Source organism: Trachymyrmex septentrionalis, unplaced genomic scaffold (assembly GCF_001594115.1).
Source record: "Trachymyrmex septentrionalis isolate Tsep2-gDNA-1 unplaced genomic scaffold, Tsep1.0 scaffold11, whole genome shotgun sequence".
Classification (NCBI taxonomy): Eukaryota; Metazoa; Arthropoda; class Insecta; order Hymenoptera; family Formicidae; genus Trachymyrmex; species Trachymyrmex septentrionalis.
The window spans coordinates 5,100,714-5,124,389 of record NW_017304228.1 but is presented as its reverse complement, the minus strand read 5'-3'; the positions used below and the strand labels follow the sequence as shown (position 1 = coordinate 5,124,389).

The following is a 23,676-nucleotide window of genomic DNA, read 5'->3' as shown; positions in this document are numbered from 1 at the left end:
TGTTGTACAATTCGCTTGGCAAAAAGTGTCAGCGGGCGATGGGAACGTTTGATCGATCGCCGTATCTCGTCGATCTCCCGATTTATTAGCGAATGCTCGCGAAGAAAGACTAAAGATTGGACCCAAGCAGAACAGCAGGTCACGATAACATTATATATAATAAATCATGACGTTAAAATGAATCATAACTGAAAAAGTAAGTTTTAATAATTATTTTGGAATCATTGTGAGGCTATCTTAATATCATGATGACGTTTGTTCTTGCTTGGGGAGGCCCAATATAAATCAGGAAGAGAGCAGTCAAGGCTAGCTGAGACAAGCGTTTAATCGCAAGTTTTTCGACACCGTGTTTATTATATCGAGTTTAACGTGACGATTAAACGCTGTCAATGATTCGTTCGTGAGAAGAAAAGCACTCTTTAATATCTTTGAAATTAAAATTATTCTGGACATTGACATTCTCTTGACCGTAATGAATTATAAAATACAGATTCGCGCGCATTAATAACCATAACGTAATCCACGATTTATTATCTTGAATTAAAAGCTACTCGAAATTCCGTCACGTAAAAGCGCGTCTAATTACTTAATGAGCCATCACAATTTACTTCGAGAGCATTATAAGAAAAGAGTGCCTGATAATAATTGCATCAAATATAATTGAATATCCGATCTTCTATTGCAAGATTTAATGAATGATTAACAATTAGATAATTCAATCAACAATTAGACGAACGATACTTGGATGATGATTAAATCAATTACATCTTTGCACGGAAAAAAATGATATATGAAATAATTAAATAATTATATTAACATTAGCTAACAACTAAATTTAAAAAATTTTGTTAATTGAATAACAGTATTGATGAAACAAATAATATTTTATTAAAATAAGGACTTGATGCGTGTTGATGAGAAAAACATCGTTTTTTTTTTGCAATACAGTCTTGCATTGCTAATGCAAAAATAGAGAATTGTATTTTGTCACTTTAATAAAAATCGACCAATCAGTTGTACGAATATTAGCCGAACAATATTCATCATTGGTGGGGTGATACTGTTAGGTAAGATTAAATCACCGATTGTATATAAACCGAGCATTTAGTTCTCGATGGTTATAAAACGGTGACACTTCCATTCAGGATTGAACGTAACAATGATGTCTTTGGTAAGTAACTTTATTGGATTACGACTATTTTTAACAGTTAATCAAAAAATTGCCTTGAGAAATTTAATATTGTTACAGACACACAAAAAACATAAAATAGTAAGATGTAAGCAGTAAGTGAATCACAACAGAAACGTGAAACAATAATGTAAATCCAAAATATTGGTTTACTAATTACTTGCGTCTTACTGTTTAAATTTTTTGTATGCCGTAGCCTTATAAGTATTAATACTGTAAGTATTAAATTGATTAATGATTAATTATTTATTTTAAAAGCACCGTTGTTAATATTTTTAATACTTAAAATAAGTAATTAATCATTAACTAATTTAATACTTATAATATTGAGTTTCTGTAAGGATTATTGAAAAGTTTACATTATCATCCCTATCATTAATGATTAGATAAATTATCGGAATTGCGATAAAATTTACAATGAGAATCGCAAAATGGAGAAAATATTTCCTTCCGATTATTATTTAGAGATTCATTTTCCTAAAATGTTAACGCCGAGGAGTGCTGTTTTTATTCATTTTTGGAAAAAAAATGTTTGGTTAAATTAACTGGAATTCTGGTGGAAAGTGAACGATCCAGAATTTTGATTACATCTACAGATTTCTGATGAAATTTATTGAATGTTCGTTATTTCAACTATAATTTTAATAAATTTAACCGGAAATGTTGTAGATTTAACTAAAATTCTGGATCATTTATTTTCCAACAGAATTCTAATTAATTCGACCAAACATTTTTTCCTGTGTGTGTTCATAGATTTTCTTATTCATCAATATTGCCATAACTTTGGCTATGCCAACGCATTATCAGTATCACGGACCACCGGCGCCCATAGGCCATGATGGCAGGGTCATGGACACGCCGGAAGTAGCACATGCCAAAGCGGCGCATCTAGCTGCCGTAGCGGAAGCTGTCGCGAAGGTTCCGCATAGCGTGGCTTCCTACGCGGAAAATCAGGACTATCACGGATATGCAAAGCCCGTATCAGTTGATCATCAAATGTACCACAGCGGATACGGATATCACGGGCCGCCTGCCCCGTTAGATCATGATGTAAGATTTTTATCCTATTCATTGTCAGTCGAACAATTGGGGAGTTCGATGCAATAATACTTCGTGATTTGATAATGCAGAAGTAATTCCTGAAAATGTGTTCAATTTAGATTATCATTTTCCTCGAATTCTTGAAGATATGAAGTACACTCTAATAATGATAAAATATGATATTAATTATTCTACTCTCTAAAACTTTTAGAGAGTAAAATCTCTCGCACTCTTAAAAATTGAAAATTAAGCCATTCTTTTTTAAGACTGGCTCTATTTCCACTCTTCAGGTGAGACTCCAGAGAATTTACAGAGTATGCGACTTGTTGTATATACAATAAAGATATTACTATTAATAGTAGTTTACATGCTTGAAATTTTGTAAACTTCTAAAAATGAACTTTACATTCTGTATATAGTGAAAATTACAATAATTGATTCGAAAATAGTTTGATAACGTCAGGGAGGAAAGCCAGAACATCATCTCTCTATGTTTCATTGTCTCTTTTATTTTCAGGGTCGCGTAATAGACACGCCGGAAGTGGCCCGAGCAAAAGCCGCGCATCTAGCGGCTTACAATCACATAGCTTCCTCGACACCTGTCGCGTACGATCATTCGCAGATTTACAAGCCACCGGTTTACAATCATGACGGCTATTATGACGGCGACTCGTCAAGTCACCTGTCTCACGATGACAGAGAGATTAATAGTTATAACGATTACTAATTTTGATTAAAAGAACATAAATTTGATTAAAAGAACATGCGGCAACGTGACCGTCAAGTTGACACTTTCGCGATTAAACGATGACGACGCGTTTAAAATCGGCGCGACAAAATTATGAAATTGACGTTGCCACAAAGTTTCACAATTGGAAAAAGCGTTCCTTAATTTCATATGGATGGTAGTTAGTTATACAATGCGTTTTCAAGTTTCGTGATACGTTGTAAATGATATGCACCTTGCATCATCGGCTTTCAGGCTGAACCGTAAGATGCACGCATCGGATTGTTATCTAAGACGCATTTTAGCCTGTAAGAAATATAAAGCATTTCGTTGTTATTTCCTGATTTCCTATTTTATTACAACAGTATGCTCCCAATACTGCTGTTTTGCGTAGATTCCTTTGCGAAACGGGAAAAATTCACGGAATATATTGTGTGTGTATCTATAAGAAAATTCAATATTCGTACTTAAAATGTATCTGTACAGTTATTCCACACACAACAACCGAATTTTAATTTATAACATTATCACATGTAATCTTGTTATACTACCTTGATTATGGAAAAGCATGTTTAATTATGATGTAAGATTATGATTGTTAACGTAGATATATAGAATATTGAACGGAATACTTTTAAAGTGATGCAACATAATATATCCTGTGTTATAATTTATAAAAGTTAAAAAAAGGGCGCAAATTTAAAGAAATATATTTTGGTAGCACGCTACAATAATCAAATCTTAATATCATAATAATTAATTGCAATTCATAATCCATGCATGTAATTTTATTACTGTCTTGACTACAGAAGTTTAATTACAATATAAGATCATGATTGCGACATAGATAGAATGTCGAACAGAATCTAATGTTTCAAGCGACTGGTTCTGTATTACAGTTTATGAATTTATAAATACATAGAAGAAAGAGTGCGATTTAAAGAGATATACCTATTTCGGTACCTTATAATAATCTGAATCTCTTAATATCATAATATGTATTATTGCATGTAATACTGCAATTATCTCGTCAACGAGAAATCATATATTTTATTACAATGTAAGATTATGATTTCTAACTTAGATGGAATATCGAACAGACAATATTTCAGTGATCGATCTTATGTTATAATTTATAAACGTTAAAAGGAAAGGCAATTTTTTAAAGGGATATATTTTAATACAGCACGCTATAATAATCGAATATTAATATCATAATATTATCGCATGTAATGATACTATCTTTACTATGGAAGATCATGTTTACGATGTAAGATTATGTTTGCTAACATAGATAGAAATCAGACAGAATATAACTTTTTAAGTAATCCTGTATTATGATTTAATATTAGAAGGAAAAACGTTATTTAAAGAGATATATTTCAGTGTGTGTCTGTGTCTTTATATATGTACCTTATGTTATAATAAACAAATCTCGATAATATAATCTTATTTCTAGATCTTGACTACAGAGAAGCTTATGTTTAATTATAATATCACGTAAGATAATAATTGTTACAACTTAAATAAAATATTGGATAGGCTGTAGCTTTTTAAGCTATCTATGAAACATCGGCACGGTTATAATTTATAGTTGCAAGAAGAAAAGACGAGATTTAAAGAGATATATCTTGGTACAGGACACTATAAGCAACATCATACCGTTGTCGAGAAACGATGTATGCAACAGGCATACCTGTCAACATCCGCCTGCGGCCTCGCAGGCTGGTTGTCGGCATACCTCGTCGTCTTTTTACATTTGCGAATGAATCCGAGGAATGATTGATCCGGTCAACCATGTCCCGAGCTCCCATTCCGAATACGTCGCAGTCGAATTCAATTCAAGGCTCGCAACATTTTACACGACGACTCCGACATCCCTTGAGCTATCGGTTTCATACGTATTTTTTACGTCGACATCACGTTGACATCATTTACGATATTCCCTCTCAGCCCATAAAGACACGCTAATTTCGAATATTTTATGATTAATAAAAAAAACCTTAATCTTCATTTCATTAAATCTTTGATAGTTATCTTATTTCTTCCTCTTTTGCGTGTTTCCTTTCAATGTCTATTTGCATTCACGTTACATGTATTTACATTTAATTTGATGGAATATAGCTGGCTTTCTCTTATTTTCACTTCTCTTTCGTCAATTTTGAAAGTCGATTTCCTCATAATGAAGCAATTTTCCATAGCAATTTTCCACGCAAATCTCAAAGTATCTTATATAATTACCCGTGTAATTATCTTAGCACAAGGAATCGAGGTTTATCGTAACAACCGCTCGATTCACCTAATCGGTATTTATAGGAATCGCGCTACGAGATCGATGAGTCGGCCCACACATGCCTGAGTTCGAAGGAAAACAACAAGTTAGCCGGCTAATTGCAGACGTCGTTTAATGGGCATTTAAGGCCATGCCCGTATGTGTGCTTATGCTAATAAACAATAGGGTCGCCAGGCGTGCCAAGATTATCTTGATTTTCAAGGAAAAGGGCTTTTGTTCCTCGCGACAGTCACGTCGTTGCATATCTATGCGTTATAATAAAGCGCCCACACGAATGCCAGGAAAATTTCTCATCCAATTTTGAAATGGTGAAAACAAGTGAAAATTTTTATTCGCACGCGTTTAAAGAGTAATTAACAACGCAACGTTCCGAACAGCGGTCATGCGTTACTCATTACGAAATCATGTCGATACTCTACATACGAGATGTACCAAAGTAAAATATTACCACTTTTTAAAAAAGGAGAAACGTGTTTTCTTAAAAACTACACCCTGGTGAAAATTTTTCTCAGAATTTTTCATATAATTTTTCAGAATTTTTATGATTTTTCAAAATTTTTATATAATTTTACAACTTTCTCACATTTTTTATACGAATTGGAACACCTCTCAGAAAATCTACATCTTTTCTCAGAATTTTTCATATAATATATTATGTTAATTATGAAATATCGTAAGATTTCTAAGATTTTTTGTAAGTATAATTTCTGATGAAATGTTATAAAATCTAAACAAATTTTTAAATATTTTTTTAAAAATTGTAGAATGAGAAATTTCAAAATATAATATTTCAGAATTTACTTGTATGAACAATTCTGAGAGAAGATGTAAACTTTCCGAATATTTCTGAATATTTCTTGAAAAATGTTTGAATTCGCTTAAAAATTATGAGAAAAATTTATACTGCTCCAAAAGGTTTGCTTTTACAAAAAATTATCGAATAATTCAAGACTTGACCATTACAAAAATTTTTAATTTAAGTTCCAAACATTGTAAGTGCCAATAAAAATGCAAGTGAAAATGTAGCATCGCCACACCTCATTTTTCTCCGGTTGTAGCAGCACTTTCCCCCCATCGGATATTAGAATCTAGAACACAACACACTTACAACTCATTCATACAATAAAATGCGTTTGCACAATTTTGATACGTACATTTTGCTGTCCTACTATAATGAGTGATAATAACCTCATATTTTTATAGTTATAAATATGAATAATTGTATAAATCATGATAAAACATCAAGATAGGATGGATAAATAAAATAAACCATTTTTATATACCAAATGAAATTGCAATTATAAATGACTATTTTTTAATCGCTTATTATTTACATGGTAATAATAACAAAAATATGTAGAAAATGTAAAGAAATAATTAATCGTCTCTATTCTGACTTTTAATCCTATTTTACAACTCTTAATTATTTTTGCGTAGTTTTTTATCATGTATAATCATTGTGTACATCAGTTATGATAATTATAAATTTCCAGTTGAAGCAGTTATAATTTTCATGGTCAAAACAATTGTAAATGTACACTTGACATTGAAAATGGCTATAAATTATTGTTAAAAACTTTTTTTGCAATGAATTTTTTATAAATGGCTACTTTTAATACAATCTCTCAATCATTTATTAACTTATTTAGAGCGATTTTACTAATTAATCAATTGTGTTAATTCACCATATTTACGTATATACGTAAATATGGTGAATTACAAAGTAATAAGGTTAACAATTTGCCATTATGTGCAAATGTATCTTACAACTCGGTCGTGTTGCTCAACGTTATTACGTTGGCGTGGCGCGTATAATGAATTAACGTAACACACGTTATGAATTTACTACATTTCATTTTAATAAATGTATGAGAGATATGAATCGCTTAAATAAATATTAAAAAGTAGTTCTGCAAGTTTCAATCCATTCTTCCGCTACAAATTTCCTTGAATAAAATTCTCAACGATTTCTAGAAGATATTTTCTCTCTAAAAGATCCTAGAAAATTAATGCGTTTTAATATCTATCAGAAGAAGCTTCCGTTTTTTTTTTTGAGCAAAATAACAAAATTCTTGACTTCTTGAAAATGTTCTCCCGCGAGATATTATGGATTCTTAAACGTCGAGCGGTCGAAGCGGTCTGCATGAGACCAGCACAAAGAGGATTTCGTCAGGAAGTGAGACCTTGAGGAAGTGGAATTTTCGATCGAGCAAAAAAACGTACTTGCACCTGCCGATACATATCGGACGTCGCTCGTCAAAAAGCGACCCGTCCCGATCTCATCCAGGAAAAGTTCTCGATTTCGAGGACGCGCGGCCGACCTTCATTTCGCGCTCTTTTTCTACGTCGCACCTCATACATTTTAATTGCGCCTTGTCCCTTCCACCTTTCGGCAGCTTTGATATCGGCAAGGACGGCCGTTGATCGGTCGCACCTGACAGCATCGGGAAGTCGTGGTATAGTTGTCTTAACACAGTGAACGGAGATCCTCCGCTGGCGGTGTGCAACCTTGTTGATTTTATTTATTTTTTTTTTTATTGAAGATTTTTCTCGCGGATAAATATAGGGATCTGTCAATAAGACACTGACAAATGCAATTATAGGTGTCCAATATCACACTTTTACACCTTTTATTATACTTTTAAATAGATGCAATGAAGAGATTGCGAATACAGAATTAATTGATCCAGATTAAGGCTGCATCCAGTTTGGATACTCAGGTATTATAAGCTTCATTCCGTCTTCTTTTCTCAAATAATGAATGATAAAAATAGAATGAAGCTTATCACTAATCTGTAACTAGACCGTTATATGGGTCTTGGTAAGCTCAGGACATTTTTCTAGTTTTCAAATAGTGTAATGATTTGAAATAATTTTGTTTCACAGTTAGTTTTATTTATGTAGTACTATCATCGTACTATATATTTATAACTAACTATAAGTTCAAACGTTGCAATTCTTAAAGAAAATAAAAAACTAATAACAAAAAGTTAGGTTCCAAGAACTTATGTGTTCCTTTAACACAAAAAATATGTATTATTGTTGCTAATTAAACAATTAAGTTAAATTATATGCAAGATTCAGCATAGAAAAGAACTGATGTATTTGTCTTAACTTTAATTACATCGCTCAGCAGTTAAGCTTCACTTAATACGTTAATATAAATTCACGTGCGCGTGCAGGAAGATGATAGTCTTGCACCTTGCGGTTATACGTCCATGAAAGGAACGCTCATTATCCATCATATTCGCGATAATAAACAAGGCTTCATGGCCGGAGTCACTTTCCACGCAATTCATCAAGCAAAAAGTAATCGACCCTTCGTGCGGCCTACCGCGCCGGACTTCCTGTTGGATCAGGCCGGGCCCTTGGCGGTCTCTCTTGACGATGATGATGAGGAGCGTGAAAGAGCCGGTTTCAACGAAGTTGGAAGACTGTACGAGACTGACCTCGGTGATGCATCCACATCTGAGGAGAGGTGTACCCCTTCCCAGACAGATTCAGACGGTGGCAGAGACTCATTAACGTAATGTCAATGTCAGATCTTTGAGGCATGACACAGGGTGTGGTCCCCTCCTACGGGATTGACGACTCCCTACCAGGATTCACATATATAAAAGGGGATACGAGCTTCAACACAGTACGACATAGCAGTCCATACTTTAGGGCGAGTACTGGTAATCACCCAGCAGCGCTTCATCACGTTGATAAAACATGAAGTCTCTCGTGAGTACCATCGGTCAATGGCGGGTCTCCGAAAGTTAATCTTACGGGCGAAAATTGTATACAATGGTCTATTCCATGATCAACATAACAGTATTGTCAAACACCAATGATACAATATCTATTCATTAGTTTTAATTGGAGCTAATATATTCTACGCCATTAATTTTTTCCGCAGTTAAATTACTCAAATTTTGGAGCCAGATACTTCGCAAATATTTAGGATAATTATGCATAGAATTTACTCGTGCCTTGGTTTTGCAGATTGTTCTATTCGCATTCTGCGCCATCGCGACGGCAACACCAGTCTTGGACACGCCGGAGGTAGCGCAAGCGAAAGCGGCGCATCTCGCCACCCAAGCTTATGAGGCCGCGAGGAACACGATCGGTTATGGATGGCCCGGTTATGGATGGTCCGGTTACGGATGGCCCGCCCTTTATGCACCTGCAATTGCATACGGCGCTCCCATCGGCGCGGATGGCCGAGTGGTAGACACACCTGAGGTCGCCCAGGCCAAGGCTGCCCATCTCGCCGCTCACGCCCAAGTATGACACTCTTGGTTTAGAGACGGTTGCGCAAACGGCAATAGCTATTCGTGACCGATATTCAACGTAGTATCGTTTGTTATTATTAAACGTCGAGAGCCGCCGAGGCAATGTTGACCTACGGTATAGAAATATTACATATATTCAGATGTAAGCCGCGATCCGATCATTTTGTTTCATATCATTTTATTTCAGAGACTTTTTGGTAACGTTATTTCACCTTTTGTGATTCCTTTGCGTCGCGATGTCATATCGTTTAATTAAATATTTATTCACACAGGAGGCTGCCAAGACGATTGGACTGGTTCCATATGGTGCACTAGCATACGCCACTTCGCCTGCATTCTATGCTTACGCTCCACTTGGACCTGATGGCAGGGTAATCGACACTCCTGAAGTAGCCCAGGCTAAGGCAGCACATTTGGCCGCACACGCTGCAGCAGCCCGAAACGCTGTTTAATAAATTGTAAAGTAACCATTGGAAATTGCGTATAAAATCGAACTATCTCTATCCAATTGCGAAAGTACATGCGGAGACACTTGTGCCATGATTAGCCATGTTTTGTATGGATCTGATGTGAGGAAATTTTAACAATAAACAAGCCATTTTTAAGAATTGTATGCTGTTTGGATTCGTTCTTATTAAATAAATTAAATTCGGAACTATTTGATACGCAACAATTCAAAAGATAATAATAATTTTTTTATATTGTGATTTAATGTGTGTTAAATAATCAGAAATAAATAGAAATAATGAGTCTTTAAATACAACGAAATATACACAAACGAGTTTTCGTCGCGATATGTAATTTTGCACCTTCCATCAGCAATCTGGGTCTTTAAACACATTTTCATTCTTTACGGTTCTATCCTGGGTATTTCCTGTCGTGCCAATTTCTGTTCGTGCAAATTTCTCGTAAGTTCTACGAATTAAATTGTGTATTTTATTATTTATCAAATAAAGTTTAAACGTTTTTAAAAAAGATGTGCATGGTTTGCAAAATTAGATGTGTACACAAATTCATACAGAAATATTTTAGCACTAAGATCCACTTTGACCAAATACATATAGGCCTTCTGTTATTTAATTAAATTTATTCTCAGTCCAAATTTGTATCATAATTATTTAAGGGGTAACATCTAGGTGAAAATTTTCAATAAATCAAAAAAATTTTTTTGTCTGAAATGATGCTTTAAAATCTTAAAAATAAGGTGCAATTAGTTTTATACGTAAAAAAAATGTTTTAAAATGGTTTTACAATGATTTTTCTTAAGCGCGGCGCTATCTAAGCGCATCGGAGAAGTGCGTAGCAGTTTAAAGCTTCTGCGTTCTGTAGGTATATAATATCAATGTTAGTTCAAAATGCATTAAGAAAGCAGCTGAAGAGAAGAAACTATCGATAAAAGGACATAATGGAATTACTGTGTCTGATAGGACGTGGAGAAAGCGAGGATTTTTGTTAACTCGACTGTGTGGTCGCTCGCTCCGAAAACATCTTCAAGTGGCAAAAAAATATATCAACATCGCTGCAAATATCACAACTTGCATTTTCAATGATGGATTGTCAAGTATAATGGAAATTATGCAAGTATTATACAACTAACTGGGGCCACAATTGCTATAATTTCTGCGTCGAGGCCGCCGCAGTCTAATCGCGCGCCGCGTTAAGTTTGCTGAGCGCTCGCTTACAAATGCCACTAAGAACGCTCGTAGAGCTTCCACATCCTTCAGAAAAGAGGAAAAGGAAACAAATATCAATGTGGAAAGATAGTTGTATGGTGCAGATATCGTAGACTAAAGATAAATTAAAAATTTCTATAGTTAAATATGAAATAATGTTACTCTCTCAAAACTTAAAAAACGTTTTTCTCGAAACTGTTTTTCTAATTGGCTTGCAGCATAACTTTAACAAACTTTATCCGATCCACTTGAAATTTTTACAGCAGTTGCTAAACTAAATTCTCTAGAGAAGCACACATAATTTGTAAGATCGATTAAAAACTTTTTTTATTATAAATACTTTTTTATTGAATTTTTTGGGTGAAAACGAAACTTTCTAGTCACATGTTCACCGTTCCTACAAAAATCAATATTTTAACATATAAGGGAGTACTTCTCTAGTAAATTTAATGTAGATTATAAAAAAATTTTGCTTTTTGTCCTTAGTGAAAGTGTACGGCACTTCTGCTGCAAGTCCCGAAGGCCTATGAGAAAAACGCAGTCTCACTTATATTGTAGAGCTCCAGCGCCGCCATCTTGACACAAAAAAATTAAATAAAAATTATTTTGTGAACTTAGACATATGTAGGTACATTAAAGGCTTTCAATCCGAATTTCCACTCATCTTATTATTTGACTATAAAAAATTTACAAAGTTACCCTATGTTTTCAGGTGTTCATCTAGATGTTAGATTAACATCCTTAAACCTTTGTTTTAGAAAGTTGTAAGTGTGTTCGTGAATTTTTAGAGAGTGATACACTTGCACACTGTTGCAATTGCTCACAGCCAATCACAGCGACTTCTGCGTAGGGAGTTTTCTTTAATTTTTTTTCTAGCTCTATGGTTGACTTGTGCACAATTGGTTCGTGTGTAATTGATATACACACAATTTTTAAAGATTTTTAAATCATTTTAAGAGTAGGTAAAAAAATAGATTCAAGATTTATATTATAGTGAGGCATCGTTTTGTATTTGATATCGCAAGGGTTATATAATTTCAAATTGTATAAAAATCTAAAAAAATTCTTGCATACTTGTGAAAGCTTTAACGAATTTTTACTTTCGTAGAAACTTACTTTCAGTTGTATTTTAATTATTTTTTAAGCTTTTTTTTTTCATTGGAAAATCTTGTGCAGCACCAGCACTATGCTAGATTTTAATGCTACATACACTCAATTTGTTGGATTTGGTATTTGCGGCAATGAGCTTTCGAGTTCCTAACGCCTAATAATAATAATAATAATACACTCAATTAATAGCTACTACTCGAATTGTACTGATAATAAAAGTACTTATATTTTTTTTTCTATGTACTTTATGAGCGGAGATATATATAATTATACAGACCTAAATTGTTTATTTTACAATGATATTCTAATTTATTTATTTAATTTTTAAAAACTTCAGATTAAGATAAGATTTTTAAATATCAAAATTTTAATGTCATTCACATACTTATTATTAGAAACGCTAAAATTAAAAACAATATTGTTGTATGAAGTTAATTAGAATAATGATTATACCTTAAAGCATGAACATAATCTGCATTTCAATTTGAACTGATTTCCATTATCTTTAAGAAGAAAGAAAACTGAATTTAGTGTAATGGTGCTTTTTTTGCACCAGTTTTGTCTAAAATTACACTGAAAATATGTAAACTGATTTTCACAATGGAACAGTACAATTACACTCAGTGCTGCACTAGTTTCCTCAATAAAAAACGCTATATAGATTGATATTTATTTATCAAAATTCATAATAAAAATCGACTGTTTCTTCAAAGTCCCACATTATCAGCTGAAGAGTAATTAATTTAAATTGTTTTCTAAAAAAATATTCAATAATCACATCATAAAAATTCTAAAAAAGATAAATGGTCCAGACACTGTCATTCTGCATATTACTCGGCCTTCCCGATTTCGAGCGCTTTTCGCGCCATGGCTACCGCGCCATCCTTGGTTTTATGACCGCCGATGAACCGAACAGAGTGCACGAATATGGCGCCTTCAATTCCACAGGCTTCCACAAGGGCATCAGCGCGCAAACCGCCCCACGCTACTGGCAAAAACATCCTGCATACGAAACTTCCCAGTGCTACCGGCATACATTGAACCCGATAAGCGTTATCAGCCTCAAAAATGGCGTACTTTATTGACGGCGACACGTTCATATCCTTCTCCAGTTGAAACAAATGTTCCTTCCACGGTATTGCTTGCGACAACACTATTATCTCTCCGCTCGGATCGACCTTACGAAAATATTTTAAATTTAAACTACAATTGGAATGTCTAAAGCTAAAAAAAAAGATAGAGGTAGAGTTCTCCTTACTTCAAATCGATTTTCCACAGCACGCCGCACGAGATCTCTTGCCGGTAACCATATGTTTTTCGAGTATTGTACAAATTCTAAAAATTCCTCCAGAACCAAAGCCATAGCTTTCTCAAATTGTTTCTCGATATCCACATCCTGACTATTCCACTGAGGATTCAATCTGCTTACGCGCGCGCTTAAGTCGGTAACTATTCGATATCTGAAATAAACGCAAGTGCAATAATTTTGAAGAAGTTGTGCAATGTATCATCATAAGTGTCTACTTACAATGGCTCAGCATCATACATGGGTATGCCGTTATCTATACCGTCAATTTCCTTGATTAGGGTGTCGTAGATCTTCTTGAAAATCTCATCGATGATTCTATCCTCTGTTATATTTGAAAGTATATTCCTTAATATCTCATGACCGAAATGGCAGTAGATCAGTCCGGCACTGCTTAATCTTATTGTCCAATCGTATCCTGGTTTTTTCATAACGGTACTCACCGATTCTTGGAATTCTCTGTGTGATACGAAGAAAGAATAAATAACACAATGCGACAAAAATAGAGATTTTATTTAATGGTGAAAAAAATTTTCATAATATCATATAATATCTTCAAAAATATGTTTTAAATTTATAAAGATTTCTGAAAAAAATACTTTAAACTTTTTCAGATTTTATACACGCTCCATGCCTGTAAATGAATAGAAATGCATTCAGGATTGAAAAGCATACATTTTAACATTCGTGAATCAATATTTCTGAAAATCTGAATCCATTTCAATTCATTTCAATCTATTTCCGATGCTGGGAGAGATATAGTATAGTTAAGTAAGTCTAATAAACTCACCAATCTAGAAAAATAAATTAAAAAGTATGCTAAGTTTACCTCATGTGATGGTCATATCGATGTCTGGATGGATCATACTCTCCACCAACGTCCACCACGATATCACAAGTATCCAAGACACTCTGACTTCGAGATCTAAAAATGTAATGGGATATCTATGGATTCTGCAACCCAATACGTTCTATTTATTTTATTTTTATATTATAATTTATGTCATTTAACTAATGTCCTTTGCCAACTTTATCAACTTGATTTAATTACTCAACAAATATAAAAATTTATTATTTATTACATGTTATGTATTGATTATATGTTCAGGATATATTGAGTTATATTGGATAATATTGTATCAATAATTATGCTATTAATGTCTATATTTCTATAAACCAATGTAGATTAACTTTAATCTTGATTTAATTTACTCCTTAGAACTAAAAAGACAAAAAGTAAGTTAAACCAAGATTAATGTTGACCTACATTGATAGAACAGTAGGGTTTCAGCTTTAACTTTGTTACAATTACCTCACTATAGAAGCATCCTTATACTGCGGCAGTAGTTTCAGGAGCGCGCAGGCGAGGACTTCATCGCAATGAAAAGTCCCGTCGTGCGTACCGATCCTGACGGCTGACTTGCTCGACATCGTTTTGAAAGTGAAATCGAATAGGCACGTTTCCCGCCACGTGAAAAATTTGAAGAATCCACCGGAACGCGCGTTTCTTGGTAATCGACTAAAAACTCGAATCATCGTGCTAAATTACGACTTGAAGCTATATCAAGTAAATGTCCAGTATTACTATCAATCTTACGAATTCTCACCAGATTGTAGCGAAACGTGAATTCTGCTAGAAACCTCTTTACATGTAGAAGTAATCCAAAGTAACCTTTAAATTGAGGTTATGTGTCTCAATGGTGCATATCGCTGACTATACGTTTTATAGAAATACATATATATTGTACTTGATCTTTTTGAATCCAAAATCTTTTCCCTACCGGCGATTGGTTGATACAAATCGAATTTCTAATAGGACGACATACATAACTTGCTCGCTAATATTTTTAGGTTAAGTGAGAGTTATTCAACAACGTGTAATTTCCCACGCGAGATTTATCAATTGTTTACTCCTTTAATTTAATTATTCACATTCTCCTATTATATTGCCATATCTCATCAGATTATAATTCTAAGAAACGTAGTTTTTAATTTTCCAAAGGGAAAAAGAAATGTGTTTTAAATATAATCTTAATGTATTTAAATGTATTTAAAATTTAAAATACATTTAACCTTCCGAAGATGATGTCAAAATCTATAATAATGACACTGTGTCTGTAAAACTCACTTATTTTTATTAAAAGCATTAATATACATTTATAATTTTAAGGAACTCACAAATAAGTCAAATAAAAAAGAACAATACTACGTATATTTTAATAAGAACAATCCAAATTTGCAGATGCAACATAAAAAATTCAATTGTTTATATTTATATTTTTGTGTAAAGTAGCAGTTGTTACAATAATAGATATTAGAATTAAAAACTAATAGTAAATTCAAGCTTTCAACTTGTGTCATTTTTCTTGTGAGAGTGCAATATATGTTTTATTGAAACTGTAGTAACATTAGGTATTAGTCAAGTTGTTTATATTATGTTTTTATATAATAACTTTTAACGTACTTACAGAATGGTACAAGTGACTGGCCTTGTAGCAATACGATTCCACTTGATGCAATAGTTTCTTGTCATTGCCAGTTTATAGCCTGCTGCTACTATGTTATTTTAGTTCGTTTAAAGCTGGTCTAGGAAAATGCCAAAACGTACTTGTCCCTTCAAAGGGGACCGTCATCTGTTGCCACAGATGAAAATGCATGTAGGAGAAAAGCAGGTGGATAACGGTGTATCAAGTGACCAGCGGATGAGAGATGTCTATAGTAAGTATTAAGTTCGCTTTGTGAGATGTCATATGCTCTCTTTTAATCTTAAAACTTGTTCCTACTGAAGCTGATTGTGTTGATCAGCATACTACTTTCCTCTACTTTTATAAAAAGGAAGGAACTTAGTTGAAACAGTATGTCAATTCAATGTGGATGAGTCTTTACATTTGGCTTTATGTATACTTCCAGGTAGGACCCTGAATTTGCTTAAAGCAGGTGCGAAGACACTCTCCCATAAATTAAATACGTCAGGGCAAATGGATTCTCTAAACCTATCTTTACCTCAATGTCCATCACCTTGTAAATTCAAATCTATATCCAATATGAAACAGATGCTGTTGACTGACAAATTGCAATTGAAAACTAGTGACAAAGTTGTCAATGTGGGTGCACATTGTAGAATTATATTGGCATTTGGATAGCATCTTATATAATTTGTGACTATTTGTTGTTCTTCCAGGATATTCGGGTAGATCTCTGCGGATGTTACCGATTGATAGATCGATCTATAGTAAGCGCGTGTTATTACTGTGATCAGGCATTGTGTTCCTCTTGCCAGTCTGTGTGCGCCAATTGCTCAGAATTGTTTTGTCAGAATTGCTCTCTACCTGTGTAAGTTATTAGTTATGTATGCCTTTATAAAAGCTTCATATGTGCATAACTGTATGCGTTGTCTCATTTCAGATATAACTGTGACGAACAAATCATGTGCCTTAATTGCTATCGATAACTATCAAAAAGAAAGATATTTTTACGTGAGCTTTTTATGAAAATCGATATTTATTTTATAATATTATTAATGTAAAAAGAAAATTGTTATAATATATTTTAAATATCATTATTATGCAATAAAAATTTACAAAATGAAAAAATAAAGTATAAATCTATGCTAAAAAAAAAGGTTTTTTTATCTTATCCTGTAGGTGTCTTATAAATATTAGATAATGTTTGATTAGTATGTAAAAAATAAATATATTTAATATAAAAATTTTTAAATATAAAAGTAACGAATAACATTGTTGCTCATATTTCTTTTTTATTTAATGAGAGTTGTGATTGTAGCTTAGGATTTCTTATATTTTACAATACATCTAAATAGATTATGATTCTCGCTTCTCTTTCAGTTGTAAATCACAATCAATCGAAGATTTTTAATATGAAATCTTCTGAACTCATTAAAAAATCCTGGCTGAGGTAATATTTTTCGCAGTAAGTTCTTTACCGAATTAATGTAGGGGAGGATTATTTCGTATAGGAATGTTCAAATGTTTCAGCTCCTCATTATATTTATATTATTAGCGTTTCAGATTGATTGTAGTTAATATCCGAATATTTCGGCGCACAGTCACATCTGAGATAATTAAATTAAGAATATATATTGTATTCATAATATCTAACGTTGACCGATCATTGGCGCTGTCTACAGTATGTATGTTATACATTAAAAAATATTTAATTTAATTTAAAAAACTTAGTTGAGAATATAACAAACTTTAAAAAATTTGTTTAATTTTTTCAAAATTTCCTAGTACAGTTTTTATATAAAATAGTTTTGTATTTTATATTTTGTATTTTAACATTAAAAAAAAGTGTATGAATTTCTCACAATGTATAAAACGCATATAAAGTATATAGAGAGTATAGAGACATATATAGAAACTACTTATATTTTATAAAATATATGTAAAATATAATTTTTCTCATTTACTATTTGAGTTAAGTACGTCTGTATATAGTTTCCCAAAAGTGTGAAAACCTCATAATAATTTTTGTAAAAACGAAGATATGAGAAAACGATATTTCAAAAAAATATTTCTAGCTTTTGGCGCGAGTACTGGTCAATGACATAGTACGTAAGAACTATTTTAATTTATTAATACGCAAAGTGAAAAAAAAAGTTTTTTTTTTAAGTTAAATAGGAATTTAGAAATTTCTTCGATTGGCCTTCTCTCAAAGCCACAGGCGAGATTAGATTTTGAAAAAGTCTGTTGCAGTCGCGATTTATTACAAATTTTCAGCGTCACCTTGTTACTGCAATCTTTTCTTCAATTAACGTAAAGGAGAAGAAAACGTGGTCAACTCCATACTTCATACTACCGTATAACCAGTAGGAATATTCAGGGATACTCTGTAAAAAAACGCTGTCCAGTATATTAATATCACAAATTAAATTGATGTGAATTGCAACTGCGACATGTTCTCATGTCTGTACACAGAATTTTAAAGAGAAATAACTTTCCACACTTTTGAGAAACCCTGTATAATGAGATAAGACTATATTGTTCATATTTGTATTAATTACAATGAAAAAAGTTATCAAATCCTGTTATCAAACATTTATAATTAGATAAATCAGTATTATTTATACATCTTAATATATAATGTCTATAAAAATATATTAACTAATTCGTTTGAGCATAAATATCATTCAAATTAATTTGTCAAGTAACAAAGTCTTATACAAATTACTGATATTGCTTTTGAGATGCAGCTTATTTTTGATGTGACAGATGAAAATTATCTTGTGAATATTATAATAGAATTATTAGTTGTGACTTTTTACATTTTTCTCTTAGTTTTATTATAATATTAAAAAAAGAATTATTGACAACATTCGATCAATTTTCTGCAAAATTAACAGAAGGAAAAATCCTTGTTAGATAATACTCTTATAAAATTTATACAGAAGTTATGTCCGCAGAGTTCTTCACGTTTTTACGATAATTTGAAAAATCCACAGCTAAGTCAATTTCATCTGTTTCCTCGCAAAGAAGATGATCTTCCTCGACTTTTGACTTTCCAAATATTCTGTAAATAGATTTTGTGCAATGCGCTAACATTACTTTTAATATTAGCTAATTTTTCATTATCCAAATAGATGTATATGTGATAATGGTATATAGCATAATAACACATTATATTAGTTTTATAAATGCACTTCGATAAATTATGTATTTGTTATTTTTCCCAATGGAGATGTAATGTATTAACAGCATGAATAACATAAAAATCTGCATAAAATGTACTTCTTTTCATGTAAAGTACATTCTATGGAAGTGATTACTGCAAATGTATTAGTCGCAAGTAGGATTAGGTAATGTAATTAAAGATGCACATATGAGTATTTATCCATCGAAAATATTTGTACAGTAGAATAAAATTCATACATTATACTCATACAATTTTTCCGAACATTCCACAGTGTAACCTATTTACATATTTCACTAATTATCTATATAATATTTATTCATGAATTATTTAATCTCATTCATTATTCATCATAAAGAACTATATCTATAACGAAGATAATTTCAATTAGATAATACATTTCTCCGCAGGCGAGAACGTTCTTTTTCTCAGTCTTATATTTTGTTATAAGTAACAAACCAGCATTTCTTGAGAATAAGTGGAACATATGAAAATTTGTAACATATAAATCTTCTAGCAGAAATTATAATTTTAATCAAATCATTATATCCAGTCATTGTATCCAGTCATTATATCCAGTCATCATATCCAGTCATTATATCCAGTCATCATATCCAGTCATTATATCCAGAATAATATAACTCATACATGAAATGACAGCTTGATTTTAGAAAACACATACAGAATGATTCTTAATATTCAATATATATCAATATCAATTTCTTTTCAACTCTCTCAAATCAGAAGTTAGGCAGAAGTTGGATTTTTCATACTTTTGAAAAATTTTAAGAAGTGAAAATTATTAAGAAAATATATTTCGAAAGAAAATTGTAGGAAAACATTGATTGATATTTTGAAATTAAAATCAAAATATGCAATTAAGAATCATCATGTATAAACATTTTATATATAGGGTGGCTGGATTGTACGGCCCATTCGTCTCGAACAGGTAAAGCGGACTAAACTAAATCGAAAAGTCCTGTACTTTTTTGCAATGCTCGCAATAATTAATGAGATATTAATGTCTAACGATAACCGAATCCGCGCGTCCGCCCGACCTACTATTGCCGAAGGTACGGCCTACCGAGCGCACGGCGCGCGAAGAGCGAGGATGACCTAGCAGGCGCGCCGCGCCGTTCGAGCTTAGAGGCTCGCGGCAGTGAGCGGAGCGTTTGCCCTATTCCCGCGCGCATTAAATATAATATCTCATTAATTATTGCGAACATTGCAAAATAGTACAAGACTTTTCGACTTAGTTTGGTCCGCTCTATCTGCTCGGGACGAGTGGGGCTGTTCAATCCAGCCACCCTGTATATTACAAAGTATATTTTACAAGATCTATGTTTATCAAAATATGTACTTAATTAAATTATATAAGTTATTTACAAACAGTATTAAGCATGAAGTTATTGATTAGTTACATATGATTATATTATTCGCAAACAATAATTATAAACACAATATTCAATAAGCAATAAGTAAAGAGAGGGAAGAGCATAAGATGCATTATCAAAAATAATTTTGGCATTTTGTACATGGTTAGTATAAGAAACAAATAATTTCCTCCCAGAGTTAACATCAGTTAGTTGTGCAGAATGTTAAGCAATGGAATTGCTGCCAATGGAGTTTTGTAAACGCAACGTATTCATTTGTCTATACCTGGACAATGTGGATGTCGATCTATTTATTGGTACGACCGAATCATCCAATCCCCGATGAAGTGATATCGTATCCAATTCGATCGTTCGAGCTGTGGAATGGGCTTGCATAGCTGCAGTATATTCGGAAGTTTCCAATGTGGCTTTAGTTGGTTTACGATAACTGCATAGATAATTAACATTAAAATATCCTCTTCATTATGAAATAATATAATTTTTCTCTTTTTTTTTAAACAAAAATAAATAAATATTTTAAAAATTAAAAAGGGATACAATTACTTACAGTTTCAATAATAAGGAACTTCCTACTACTGACACGCTACTTAAAGCCATGGCGGCGGAAGACATCCATGGTTGTAGGAAGAAACCAAAGGAGCTAAATACCCCAGCAGCTATGGGAATGCCCAGAAGATTGTAGACACTAGCGAGTAAGAAATTCAGTCTTATCCTACAGACCGTTTTTCTCGATAGATCTAAACACGCGATTACGTCCAGAAGATCGTTCTGCAAAAAGATTTGACATTATTTTCATGTAACAATTTGTAGGACATATTACTTATTGGTATATGACTTACGCGCATCAAAACCACGTCGGCAGCCTCCACAGCAACATCTGTTCCCGATGCGATAGCAATGCCGACATCTGCTTGAGCTAGAGCCGGACTGTCATTGACACCATCTCCCACCATGGCGACTCTCAGACCCTGATCCTGCAGTCGCTGAATTTTAGCCACCTTGTGAGATGGTAAGACTTCCGCGAAAACTTTGCTGATGCCAACCTATATATTCCCAGGAAATAAAGCCAATGGAAATTAATTTTATCTCAGAAATTAAATCTTATAAGAGGATCTCATCATTTCATACCTGTTTGGCAATCGAAGCCGCGGTTTTCCTGTTATCGCCCGTCAAGAGAATTACCTGCAATCCCATTTTCTTTAAGGTGTAAACGGCAAGATGTGCTTCGGGTTTCACCGTATCGGCGACACTGATCATGGCGACAAGCATATTGTTTATTGAGACTAGGACTGCGGTGTGTCCTATGTCCTCCTCGGTAACCATTTGTCTCTCAACCTCCTCCGGAATATTAATCGCATTCCGGCGCATCCATTCCCGGTTACCGATGCAAACCTCGTACATGTCGTCTAAGTCACCTGGATCACCACGCATACCGGGACTTAAAAGTAATTGTAGATCTATGTTTTGCTTCTCTTGTGTTATCTCGGCAATCGGCATAGCTTCGATCGGTACGTTATTGAGAATGTACGTTCCAACTGGCGAATCGTATGCATGATTCATGTAGTTGACGATTTGTTCCGATTTCAATACTTCGAATAGTGCGCCGTCCAAATGAGTTACTTTACATTTTAAACCGCAACCAGCAACTGCTTGGAAATTCGAGTACTGGCCAGTAGTCGTCAATCCGAGTGTCTCTTTCACAAAGCGTACGATCGCTTCAAAAAGAATTAACGATCATTACACGTTTTCGCGTAATTAAACATTAATGTAAATGTAATTACACAAGAAATATGATGTTTACCTGATGCGATAGGATGCTCGCTGTTTATTTCCGCTGTGCCAACGACTAGCAGCATCTTCCCCAGTGAACAGATTCTCTCTTCCACGAATAAAGCGATCTTGGTGACGGTAGGAGTACCGTGCGTCAATGTTCCCGTTTTGTCAAAGAGAACGCATTTGACTTTGTGCGCATTCTCCAGCGGCTCAGCGCCTTTAATCAGAATGCCGTTCAGCGCGCCTACGCCTGTACCAACCATAACCGCGGTTGGTGTTGCCAGACCGAGCGCACAGGGACAAGCGATAGCGAGTACTGCCAGGGCACTTCTGAAAGCGTACTGAAATATGATCTCCGCGCGATTCATACCGTGCTTATTGATCTGATCATTGTGTGATATGGGCAGTTGCTCTATATTTATGTAGCCGATGATAATCCAAATCAGTAGCGTCACTATGGAGACTACTATGACCAGAGGTATGAAATAGCCGGCTATCTTGTCAGCCAATTGTTGAATAGGTGCTTTGTTCGTTTGCGCCTCCTCCACCAAGCGAACGATCTGCGCCAGCGTTGTGTGTTCGCCTGTGTGAGTGGCGGTGACAAGCAATGGTCCATTCTGATTGATTGAACCGCCGATTACCAATGAACCTTTCTTCTTTGGCACTGGCATACTCTCACCCGTAATCAGACTTTCGTCGCATGCAGATTGACCGGACAGTACGCGACCGTCAACGGGCACTTTGGCGCCTTGGACCACTTTCAGTACGTCGCCGCGTTGCACCAGATCGATGCTTATCAAGCGTTCCGATAGTATTTCATTATTGGATCCTAACGAAACCAACACAGCATCTGTGGCTTTCAAAGATAATAGTTTTGAGAGAGCTTCGGATGTTTTCCCCTAAAAGCGAAATATATTTTAAAGTTATTTTTCATATATATAGTGATATATTTTATATATCTTTTTACATAGAAGAAATTGAAATATAAAATACCTTCGCTACATGCTCGAGCCATCTTCCCAGACTGATGAAAACAAGAAGCATCGGTGGAGTGTCGAAGAACGTTTGTGGACTGACGGTCTCTTTTATTATTATAGCGGCAGTGAGAACGGCGATGGAGTAAAGATATGAGATCGTGGTAGTCATTGAGATTAAAACGTCCATGTTAGTCGTACAATGTCTCAAAGCTTTATAGGCTTGCACGTAGAAATGCCAACCGCCAAAGAACTGCGCGCGCGAATAGT

General features: G+C 33.9%; 4 protein-coding genes across 11 annotated transcripts in view; 2 read left to right on the top strand and 2 right to left on the bottom strand.

Annotated features, from left to right (window-relative positions):
- The first annotated feature begins 1,123 nt into the window (after positions 1–1,123).
- Positions 1,124–10,135, top strand: LOC108748962. Its single transcript, XM_018487412.1, has 6 exons — positions 1,124–1,171; positions 1,943–2,239; positions 2,748–2,954; positions 8,433–8,675; positions 9,238–9,519; positions 9,800–10,135. Exons 1-6 carry the CDS (start codon positions 1,160–1,162, stop codon positions 9,977–9,979), a joined length of 1,221 nt encoding a protein of 406 aa, XP_018342914.1. The 5' UTR covers positions 1,124–1,159; the 3' UTR covers positions 9,980–10,135.
- A 2,662-nt stretch (positions 10,136–12,797) lies between these two features.
- LOC108749133 (UPF0160 protein MYG1, mitochondrial) lies at positions 12,798–15,513 on the bottom strand. Of its 4 annotated transcripts, none has more exons than XM_018487680.1 (6): positions 14,929–15,513; positions 14,446–14,541; positions 13,839–14,075; positions 13,569–13,770; positions 13,388–13,488; positions 12,798–13,312 (listed from the first exon to the last, which is right to left on the bottom strand). In XM_018487680.1, exons 1-6 carry the CDS (start codon positions 15,150–15,152, stop codon positions 13,141–13,143), a joined length of 1,032 nt encoding a protein of 343 aa, XP_018343182.1. In that variant the 5' UTR covers positions 15,153–15,513; the 3' UTR covers positions 12,798–13,140. The 4 variants fall into 4 exon arrangements, with proteins under 4 accessions (XP_018343182.1, XP_018343189.1, XP_018343174.1 ...); XM_018487687.1 differs by having other exon boundaries at positions 12,798–13,488; positions 14,929–15,135; positions 15,224–15,513; XM_018487672.1 differs by having other exon boundaries at positions 12,798–13,488; positions 14,929–15,288; positions 15,365–15,513.
- LOC108749160 lies at positions 15,127–17,098 on the top strand. 2 transcript variants are annotated; one of them, XM_018487708.1, is made up of 5 exons: positions 15,127–15,183; positions 16,087–16,334; positions 16,527–16,720; positions 16,798–16,949; positions 17,022–17,067. In XM_018487708.1, the coding sequence occupies exons 2-5, from the start codon at positions 16,211–16,213 to the stop codon at positions 17,065–17,067; spliced, it is 516 nt and encodes a 171-aa protein (XP_018343210.1). In that variant the 5' UTR covers positions 15,127–15,183; positions 16,087–16,210. The 2 variants fall into 2 exon arrangements, with proteins under 2 accessions (XP_018343210.1, XP_018343201.1); XM_018487699.1 differs by lacking the exon at positions 15,127–15,183 and having other exon boundaries at positions 16,211–16,334; positions 17,022–17,098.
- A 1,889-nt stretch (positions 17,099–18,987) lies between these two features.
- The window catches only part of LOC108750851 (copper-transporting ATPase 1), a 23,374-nt gene continuing 18,685 nt past the window's right edge, over positions 18,988–23,676 (bottom strand). For 3 of the 4 annotated variants that reach the window (XM_018490687.1, XM_018490674.1, XM_018490680.1), the window contains exons 7-13: positions 23,426–23,659; positions 22,461–23,331; positions 21,788–22,374; positions 21,499–21,702; positions 21,207–21,427; positions 20,925–21,086; positions 19,016–19,145 (exon numbers count right to left, since the gene is read on the bottom strand). In XM_018490687.1, the coding sequence (XP_018346189.1) occupies positions 19,016–19,145; positions 20,925–21,086; positions 21,207–21,427; positions 21,499–21,702; positions 21,788–22,374; positions 22,461–23,331; positions 23,426–23,659 (2,409 nt within the window). Of the gene's footprint in view, positions 19,146–20,924; positions 21,087–21,206; positions 21,428–21,498; positions 21,703–21,787; positions 22,375–22,460; positions 23,332–23,425; positions 23,660–23,676 lie in introns of all 4 variants that reach the window. The other variant, XM_018490669.1, reaches the window with a different exon arrangement.